At 42.2% G+C, this 10910-nt stretch overlaps 1 protein-coding gene across 2 annotated transcripts; it reads right to left on the bottom strand.

Annotated features, from left to right (window-relative positions):
- Positions 1-882: 882 nt before the first annotated feature.
- On the bottom strand, positions 883-6896 carry LOC311504397 (putative phosphatase phospho1). 2 transcript variants are annotated; one of them, XM_084567437.1, is made up of 2 exons: positions 6623-6896; positions 883-3672 (listed from the first exon to the last, which is right to left on the bottom strand). In XM_084567437.1, exons 1-2 carry the CDS (start codon positions 6633-6635, stop codon positions 2873-2875), a joined length of 813 nt encoding a protein of 270 aa, XP_084423563.1. In that variant the 5' UTR covers positions 6636-6896; the 3' UTR covers positions 883-2872. The 2 variants fall into 2 exon arrangements, with proteins under 2 accessions (XP_084423563.1, XP_084423564.1); XM_084567438.1 differs by lacking the exon at positions 6623-6896 and adding an exon at positions 6462-6577.
- Positions 6897-10910: the final 4014 nt, after the last annotated feature.

Here is a 10910-nt window from a genome sequence, read left to right as displayed (position 1 = left end):
TTTGGGACAAGGGTAACTGTCATCTTAAATCTCCTCCATTTGTTCTCAATCTGTCCGGCTGTGCATTTGTGGATTTCAAACTCTTTAGAAATGCTTTTGTAACCTTTTCCAGCCTGATGAGCAACAATAACCCTTATTCTGAGCGCCACCGAAAGCTCCTTTGTCTGTGTTGTGAAGATCAGACTGAGATAAAGTCTCATTACATTGACTGGAAACTTTCAAGCAACACTGTATATCTGATGTCACCCATCAGCCGCAACATTATGACCACTGACAGGAGAAGCGAATAACATTGACCATCTTGTGACAATTCAATGTTCTGCTAGGAAACTTTTGGACCTGGCGTTCATTGGTGTGGATGTTACTTAGACATGTAGCACCCACCTAGACCAGACCAGGCCCCCCCACCCCATAGCAATGACACTCCTTGATGGCAGCAGCCATCCCCAGCAGGATGCAGCCTGACACACACAAAAACGCTTTAGGAACAACTTAAAAATAAAACATGAAGAACAGCACAAGGTGTTGACCTGGCCTCCAAATTCACTTGAACCCAAACTGATCAAGTATCTGTGAGATGATCCACAGAGGACCCTCCTCTCAAAGGCCCCCCCACTAACAACATCCTGTTGCCAGACACCACAGGACACCCTCAGAAGGTCCATGTCCATTCTCTGAAGAGTCACGACTGTTTTGGAGGCACAAGGGAGACCTACACAATATTAGGAAGGTGGTCATAATCCTGTGGAGGCTGACTCATGAGACATAAAGAAGATATAAATGCACCGCAACCATCATCTGATTAGCTGTGATGAATCCAAATGATCTTTAAAGGTTATAACCGTGTTGTCTCACGCTCATAAAGCACACAGCAGAAACACATTGTCAGGTAATGGCTTTTATATTCCTGTTACATTGATACACTACACACTTCATTGTTATTTTTCATTGAACACGCACAAATGAAAATTATATTAGTGGATCACAGTCCTAACAACACATACATTAATTTGGTTGTCTTAATATGATCTTAAAGCGTCATTTAAACAAAAAACAAAAAAAGCACTGTGGTCTGGTGATCAGGGATTGATTCACATCCCTGAAAATGTCAGCTGTCAGTGTCCCTTCCTCTCTATTTAAAGTATTAATTATTATTGCACAAAGTCAATTAAAGTTACACAGATCCACCGACAGTAAGATTAAACTCAGGTACAAAACACAGCTTTAGTCTCTTAACCACAAAGCATGTATGGATTAGCACTACATCTGAGTGTTTCAGCAGCGGCACAGTTACATAAGAGACATTTCATTCTTGGAGAGGAAAATACGACAGTGTAAGTGAACATAATGTTGTTATTATGTCGTTAGATTTCCTTCTCTGCTCCCGGGATAATTAAAACACTGGTTAAAAGGAGATTTCCAGCATCAAGTTGTTCTTTAAGGCTATTTTCATCCACTGACAAACACACTATAGTTTACTGTTTTACTGCTTTTCATCAGCACCCAGATTCACTTATAATGCCTCGACGAGGATGTACATAAACGTATATTTAGTAGAAACACTATTACTTTAATATGTGTGCATATTAACATGGAAAACTTTTTAAAATAGACTCTAAAAAATCAAAGGATGTACAGTAGACATGCAGCAGTAATACAGTTACAGTACAATTTTTTTTTTTAAAGTTGTAAACTGAAAAAAAAAATTAAATTAAATCCCAGTATGTTCTGAATTTGAACAGAAAATGCATTTTTTTAAAAATAATTTTCATCCCTGGCATGATGTGAGGCAGAACGAGGTTACATGTTGAGTTAATTATGTAAATAAAAAGACAACATAACACTCACGGGGAGTTTAAGCGTGGTGTAAGTACAGCAAGTGTTTGCTAATAACCCCACAAATGGGACTTTAAAATCTAAAACTTGTGTGTTTTGCATTGCAGCTTCTTTCGTAGCTTCAGAGGGACGGGGTGACAGCGTTGGTCCAAAAGAGCTGGCGTATGGCTACTCATGCTGGTGTAGGTTACCGTTGTATAATCAAGCCCGAGGTTGGGTATCAGTAACGGGTGGTGGAGAGTGTGTGTGCAGCTACTCCGCCTGAGCCTCAGTCACCTTATCCCTGTTCTACGCCGTCCGTGTCCTGGGCCTGACGCGACATGTGTGGTCTTTTGTCTCGGATAGTGCCGTAACACCAGAACCTGCTTGTGTGTCAATCGTCAAGGCCTTAGGTTGGAGTGTTAAAAAGACGCTTGCCAACACTGGGATATCCCCCCACGGTTGGAAGGATTTTTTACAGGTAACACTGCTTCAAAATATCAGGTACACTGTGATATTCAAAGGGTCTATCAGACTTAAGGACCAGAACATACTGCATATATCCATTATTGATCTCCAAGCTTATTGCAGGGGGAGTTTTAATACTGATATGCCATTAATGCCAATTAATTAATACAGGAATAACTAGTTTTTCTCTCACTAGTCGAACATTAAAAGATTAGTTGTACAATTTAGGAACCAAGCCTCTTTGCTTCCTTGTCAAGAATAACATTCTCTTGTCTGTACGTGAATATGTCGCTAGCAAGCATGAACTGCTACCCCGGTAAGAAATAAAATCTTTCTTCAAAAGGTTCTAAATTTCACTATTTACGTCCAGTTTATTTAATCCCTCGAAAACAAAGTACGTAACCGGCTGCAGCTACATATTTCGGTACAGACATCTGATTCAAGAAAGTTGTATTTCCAAAATGAAGAACTATATAGTTTGGCTGCATCTTTAGAGGTTTAAAAATAATTCTTCTATCTTCTCTAGGACTGTTGTTGGTGCACCTTTGCTGTACTGTATCCACTCCCCTTGTTCACATGCGCACAGATCTCATCTCTCCTCCATTATTTTCTTCAGGGAATCCACTATGTCCTCACCACTGACCCACGGAACTATGTGCGCTTTGAACTTGGCAGACTGGGACTTCTGCATATCCGTCAGCAGCCAGTGCATGGGGAAGCCCTTCCTGGGGAAGGCGGTGTCCTGTGGCCCCAGAGCCTGAGAGGGGCAGACATCATTGGCCCCATCTCCGATGTAGAACACCCTCTGGAACGAAGCGCCGCCACGCTCCGCTTGCCGGTCCGCCAAATACTTCCGAAGGATCACCTGTTTGCACATGTTGTCGGGACAGCGGGAGCACGAGTGTGAGTGGAAGGGGAGCAGCACGAGCCGGCCGGTCACGTCAAAACTCGCCGGGTTGGTGAAGATCTTCCTGAAGAGGTGACGCACCCCAGCGTGCTCCAGCCACGTCTCGATGAAATACATGTTGGCGTCGGAGACCACCACCAGTTCAAAGTCCTGCTGGTGTCTCTGCAGATACTGGAAGAGCTTCAGGAGGCCTGCATTCGGTGGGATATTCTCCACCGCCGAATGGATGGAGTCTTTAGACACGCCCTGCTCCGCCATATAGGCTAAGACCTTCTGCATGTGCTCGGTGTAGTAACCCTCTCTGTAGCTGTTGGTGAGCCAGGCAGGGAGCTCTTGGCCTGGCAGAGCTCGCACCACAGCGTCGTCACTGCTTTCGGAGATGATGGTCTCATCGAAGTCAAACAACACCAAAAAGCGCTTCTCGTGTGGCGCAGCGTTGGTTATGTTTGACGGATCTGTCATCTTTGGTGAGTGGTCCCTCTCTGGAAAAAGAAAAGGAATTAAACAGTCAGAAAGATTTGTTTTCTTTGTCAAGGACTAATTAAAAAAGCAAGAAATTAAGTTTGAGCCATACACCACACACAGAGGAAACATCAAAACACTTAAATACTCTTAATGAAGCCACAGACTTGAAGTGAAACATATGTTTACCAGAGGAAAGGAAACAAAAGGAACACGTAAACAGGATGTTCATGACACTTAGTGGAAAAAAAACAACCTCAACGTAGCCCACACTGGTTTACTATACAGTATACCCTGATGAATATCTGAATTACTGCACCGGCTCCTTTCCACACTGACATTCCTTCTTTCCTTTAAGGGCATTTATTTATACATGCCAGATCTTGGAACGGCACCAGTTCCATATTTGCGAGGCTGACATATTAGTAGCACAAGGCTTCCCCATTTTAAGGCATGTTGTAACTCGAGCGAAGAGAGAGAGGCGATTGTAGGACAGAATACCTCTTCCACAAGTTGGACAAGTCTCACTGTGAAAGTCAGAACTTGTACGTTGTAAAGAAGTCAGACTCAATCAAGCACTGCACAGATCTGAAAGATTACATATGAGCTATTTGCACTGCTGCTCAGATTCAGTTTAGATAAACACTTACTCCTATGGAAAAACGGCAAAACGCTCTATCAACATATTTGAGATAAAGGAGCAATAAGTAAGATTTATTTAGGGTCTTTTTACAGAATGTAATATTAATATTTATGTCTTCATTAGCGTCTAATTAAAATGAGGGTCACGCTATTAATAGCTTACAATGAGCCCATTATATTTACAGAGGGAGTGGGTCCTCTTTCATGGAGTCTACCATGTTCAGCTGCCACACTCTGACTCTAAATTCACATTCATATTTGTTTTTACATTTTAAGCTGCAGAGTGAGGGGCAACTTTTTATGGTTGTAATCTGCGACCTCGCCTCTAGATGGCAGTAAACCCCACACCTAGGTCCTTTAAGATAAAAACATTTGACTTCTTGGTATTTGTTTCACCGCGTAAAGTATTATCCAAGTATTAGTATGACTAAAGAAAAAGTGGAGAAACTTGCTTGTTTATTATACTGCCTTCAACTGAGACTTGTGAGGTAGTGGTTACAAGATGTAACACGTTGTGTAGGCTAAAAAAATAAATACTTGACGCACAAATGGTAGCAACAGTTGTAAGTCATGAGAACACTGCTGCTATGGCAACTACTGGTGTCTAGAAGCCACGTATGCTAAGCTAACTAGAAGCTAACAACAGGAATAACAACATCGCCTTAAGCCAATTCTCAAAAAGTCAACAAACACATTACAACTGGTGAACTTTTTGAAATATTGCCACGTGTTTACCTAGTTGTGGAGAAATCACCTAAATGTAAACAGCGCCCTCTTGTGGAATTCACCGTGTAACTGTAAAATTTACAATGCGAGTTCAAGAGTTGCCTGACGTTGTGTTTCCTGATGTTTTCGGAAAGGACAGAAGTGGACGGTAAGTTAATATTGTGCAGTTCAGTTAAATGGTGTGGCCTAAATTGAGTTACCCTGTTGCTAGCCTGCTAACTGTTCACAGCTTATGTATGTGCTAAATGTGAAGACGGTGGAAAAATAAAAATAAAAACTTACACCACCAGTTAAGCTAGTCGTGCCAAATGCTAAGTAGCCTATCTTAGCAATGCAGCAGCAACTGTCACCTCTGCCGGCCTTGGCTTCTTGTTAAGACTTTGTGTCTTTTTAATTGTGTTTTTAATTTTCCGCCTGCAGTCACAGAAGAGAGGCATCTTTAATGGCAGACATGTCGTGACAAGAAAAGAAGACGTATATTTTTACTTCATTCCACTGAACGAACATCCACTGTTATCAGTCACTGCCACCGGCTTCATGTATCTGAGGCCTTATCAGTCGGTGACGGTTCTTCCAGGCCATGATATGTCAGAAAGCGTTAAAGAAAGGCAACTGTGGACTTTATTTAAGGCCTTCAGGCACAACTTTACTTTGTCAAACAATACGGTCAGCCTTTTTTAAGTTAGAGGTTAAAGACTTTGCACACAAAACATGGTCATCTTGCAAAATATATGTATTGTTATACATTAGATAACCAGCTACAACATTTAAATACCAGTAATCAACATAATTAACACTTAAACAATGACATACTGATACTTAAACATGTTTGATGATAATATTTAACTATACTAAAAGTAAAATGTTGACTTTTGCCATACTTAAACAAAAGACCTGAGCTATTCCCAGCATTTAACACATTAAATAATGAGTAACCAGTCCTGCTACTAAGGTACCAGGTTGATACTGTTATATATTCAGGATAATAAAATTAAATATAACAGCCGAGAAGACGACTGAGAGTCAATATAGTGCAGGCCCCGCTTAAGATAAGGATTTAAGTGGGTCATGTGCAGAGGCATCTATAGGCTACAACCAGTGGGCTATATAACTGTCCAAATCCGCCTTTCTTTGCAGCAGAGGGCACCGGGTTTACGCATAATTCCCTTACAGATAGTGAAGCCGAACGATCACGCTGAGGCAAAGCAACACAAAGTCAAACAGTGGGAGACTTGAAGACCGTTTTTCCACGGCGCGGTCTGCTCAGTTCGAGTCCCCTATAAACGTCCTGTGACCCGCAGTTTTCGCTGCACCGACGCGTTGTGCCAAGTGAGTGCATGTTCTCCCTGCAGCGCTGCATTATTAATAGGACATATTTACACACTAAGCCCTCTAATTTTATCCCCGGCCGGCGCGCTATCCGTGCGTAATGAGAGGTTACCTCTGAAAGTCATTAGCTCTGTCAGGAGTCATCTGCCGGCAAACACTAGCTACGTCCGAGCGACGCGGACTTAAAAGGACACACTTGAAAAATCACACATAAAAACATATATATATAAATATAGAGGAATTAGACAGGGAGGGTAAACAAACAGGCCTTACCGGTGGTGGGCATAAGAGCGGGGATGGTCGGCTAGGTGCCCGGCTCCGGCAACCGCATCCCAGTGACGAGGTAAGATTTTTTAAAGGAGACTCCCACAGCAGGACTGAGGGTATTCCCATTTAAAGCCAGCGCGTCAAGTCAGCCGGTGGAAAACACACAACTTCCGCCACGACCTTTCAGTGTAAAAGCATCTGAGGCTAACGTTTGGCCACAATAAATGTATTGCGCAGCGTTCCCAGTAACATAAATAAATAACATTCACATTTAGGAGATCATTACTTAAACTTCGTATATGGGATTCTGTCTCCGGGTCAAATTTAGCCCTTCTGGATTATTTCTATATCACATAATTTGATATAAATCAGAATCAGAATCAGGAAACTTTATTAATCCTTCAAGGAACTTATTGTGTTGCTGTTGCTCCCATAAAGTGACAGTTGCAGTGACAGAGCAAATACAAAAGAATAAAAGTAGTGAAAAAAAGAAATATAAAAAATAAAAGTAAGATGCAGTTAAAGTAAAAGATACAATATTGCACAAGTATTCACAATATACAGAGGTAAAAGGTTGCAAATAAATGAACAGCGTCTGAAGTGTTGCGAGTGTTATGAGTGACTAACACTTAGTGGGAGGAGTTATAAAGTTTGATGGCCACAGGCAGGAATGACCTCCCGTGGCGTTCTGTGGTGCATTTGGGTAGAATGAGTCTGTTACTGAAGGTACTCCTTAGTGTTGTGGAGTGGGTGAGATGAGTTGTCCAGGATGGTCTCCACTCTTGCCAGCATCCTCCTCTCTGACACTGTGTTCAAAGAGTCCAGCTCCACCCCGACAACATCACAGGCCTTGCGGATCAGTCTCCTCAGAAAGTAGAGTCGACTCTGGCCCTTCTTGTAGAGTAGCCTCAGTGTTCTTTGACCAGTCCAGTTTATTGTCGATGTGCACTCCCAGATGCTTGTAGTCCTCCACAATGTCCACCTGCCCCCCCCCCTGGATGGTAACAGGGGTCACCAGAGCCTTTTTTCTCCTCATGTTCACAACCAGTTCCTTTGTCTTTGTCACATTCAGCTGAAGGAAGTTGTCCTCGCACCATGTGACAAAGTTTCCCAATAAATGTGACTACTAGCCCTGGATTCTGCAAAGAACTGACCAATAGTACTCTATTAACCCACAGAAGGAAATTGGGTTATATAGTTTAAAAGAATTCGGCGTAACACAGAATTAGGTGATTTTGTTTTAGGTTTTATGTAAAGTGTCAAGCAGACCGGGTCATTATTGACCAGGGAGGACAAAAGTTGCATGGTCGACAAGAAGACAATACAAGGGTCAAGTTGCCAAACATGAAATAAACAACACAAGTAGGATTTTGCAGGATCCGTTGCTTTTACTTTGTAGCATTGACAGTCACTGTTGCTTTTAGCTTCACAGCATCAGAAATTGGAGACTTGCTCAAGGCTGTAACGTCCACTCATGTGTCATGAATGTTGCAGAGTTTCACTGTTGTGCTTTTTAGCTGTTTTAGAGGCAAATGAGTTCATGTAATATTGTGTGTCACTGGAAAACAGTTTGCAACCTGTGTCCCCACAGGAACACATTCATTTTGAAGCATTGAGAAATCCATTGCACAAATGTGTGCAAATACAATACATATTGTTATTTTAAAAGTATTAGCTAACATTTCAACCCTTTCAAAGGAAAATAAATTTAAAAATATGTTGAATTGCTGAAGGAATTTTGGACACACATGCACGTGCTTGGCATATTTATTAAAATTTTAAATACGTACAAGTTAGGATTTTAGCTGGTGGTTGATTCCAAGCAACATTTAATTCATAAACGTCTGAGTAACTACAGAAGCTAGTTAATCCAGTGCCGCAAGCTGTTATTCTCCACTCCCTTGAGTCACTTGACCCGCCCTTTTAATTTGACGCCATAATTCAGTGTCTATCATGTAAGAATGCCACGGTGCTGCACAGCTTCTCCTGCATCTATATTCAGTTGCCGATCAGCTGCGACACCGTGCCAGAGACACGTGTTGAGAGTTTTGAAAAGCACAAGATGTCACTCAGCCTCGTGGTGGAAGTCTAAAAATAAGCGCAGCCATGTTCTGCCGGGCCCTGAGTCAGCAGCAGATACGAGTCTGAGACCGTCTGCGGACGAAGGAGGGTTAAACAAAGGCCGTTTAAATGTCCCAAGACCGTGTAAAGTATCTGCCGTGCAAGGGGGCTGAAGAAACCAAGAGATAAACAGAGATACATTCGCTGCTGACACAGGAGAGGAAGGATAACAGGCACAATGTTATCACCGCATCACGGCGTCTCTCAGTCCTCCACCCTGGGCCCGTATCTTAGTTTAGGAGGGGTCCTAAACTTGACATACTGTACACGGAGCTCAAAGGTGAAGAGCAGCTGCGTGTTAATTTCTACCGACAGTTTGACTCATGTGTACTTTACACCTAGGAGTACTCTGTTTACTTTTCACGTACTTTTGACCTATGCGCATATCATTTTAGTGGGTGTAGATTTGCACGACTTCATATTTGGAAAAGATTGTTTCTGTCAATGGTTCATTGTTAAAAGACAAATGACTCCCATAAAATAAGACTGAATATTTATAACGACAAACTGGGCTGAGGTAATACTGCAGATATTCGCTAGACTTCTTAGGAATAAAGGAGCAACTGCATCATGCTGACTTCCTGTCGGTGTGATGTAATGCCTCCCAAAAAAAGCAAGGTCAAATGAAACCCAAGTCACGCTGCCGCTAAAGTCAAAGGTTAAACTCTAAGTATTTCCTGGTTTTAGATGATTAGACTTGTCCAGCGTCATATCATAATTCATTCATGATTCTGAGATGTTTTCGGTCATGTTCTTCCATCGAGCCGAGAAAAAAACAGAAATGTGGGAGTGAGACACCTTCTTCTTCTTCTTCTCCTTCTTCTGTGTATGACCACAAGAGAAAACTTTGAATTACTCTTTTCGAACACGTGTTTACATCCCTTCAAGCTACTCTTAAAAAAATCAAAATGAGAATTATTTGTGCTGCAGAGCACCGACCGCTTTGAAACTCTGCTCTTACATTTCACACACAAAGGAGGACCTCTGCTGGCTGAAATGTAAATGCTCGACCAAATACACCAAATAAATATACCTCCAGATCCTCATAACTGACTTTTGCAGGGCAACTGGAAATAATATCACATTACGGAGGCTGTGATCTTGTTTGTATTTTTGCATTTTGTTCATTTTCATTCGTACACGAAGCACGGCTTGTGCCAAAAAAAGGCATATTCGGTTATACTGAAAGCTTAAATATTCAATGTTAGATGTTCAGGTTGTTGCAGAATAATCTTAAGAGCAACATATGTGGTAACACTTTAATAACACAGACACGAGTTAGTTCCTCATAAACGCAAAAGGCCAACGCAAGGGTGCGTGAAGTACGTCTAAAAAGTGAAAACAGGCAGCGTCGATGCAGCAACAGCTGTTAGCAACACCAGGAAGGGTCACATTATGATCTGTTATATTGCAAAATAAAGTGTTGTAGATATATGGTTAGCAATGCTCGAGGGATTATTTAACGTGAATCAGCCGCAACATTAAAACCGCTGACAGCTGAAGGGAATAACTCCTTGTTACAACGCAGTGTTGTGCTGAAATACCCTTGGTCATGGTAGCATTCATATCAGTGTTACTTAGACCTGTACTACCCCCCTCCCCCCCCCCCCTGCTGCTGACCAGACACCCCTCACTCCATAGCATCATAAAAAAAAAAGCCTCCAAGCTCCACAGATTCCAAACTCACCGATTATCTGAGGGGATGCGCTGGAACGAGCCCAAACCACAGATGACCCACCCGTTTATACCATTTATACTCACAGCACCTGAAGGCTCCCACTACTAAGGTCCCGGGACCCCCCCTCAGAAGGCCTGTGTCCATTCCCCAATGGGATTTTGGGTCTAGCCCTGCGATAGACAGGCGACCTGTCCAGAGTGTACCCCGCCACTCACCTGATGACAGCTGAGATAGGCTCCAGCCCCTCTGCGACCCTTCACAGGACAAGCTGTTACAGATGATGAATGAATGAATGAATGAATTTTGGCTCTTAAAGTTATTGATAAACTAATTAAAGATATTTGCAATTAGGATTGCATTCAGTTCAGCTTTTTGTACATAGAAACCTGCTTATTTCCTGATGTTTTACACAAATACAGTACAGGCTATAGGTCACTTTAAGAATAGGGAGGTGCAATATTTCACTGGCCACTAGAGGGCCTCCTTGTGTGTGCT

This window comes from Chelon labrosus (genome assembly GCF_963514085.1).
Source record: "Chelon labrosus genome assembly, chromosome: 19".
Lineage (NCBI taxonomy): Eukaryota > Metazoa > Chordata > Actinopteri > Mugiliformes > Mugilidae > Chelon > Chelon labrosus.
Note: the sequence above shows the minus strand (reverse complement) of the source record. Positions and strands in the feature narration are given on the sequence as shown.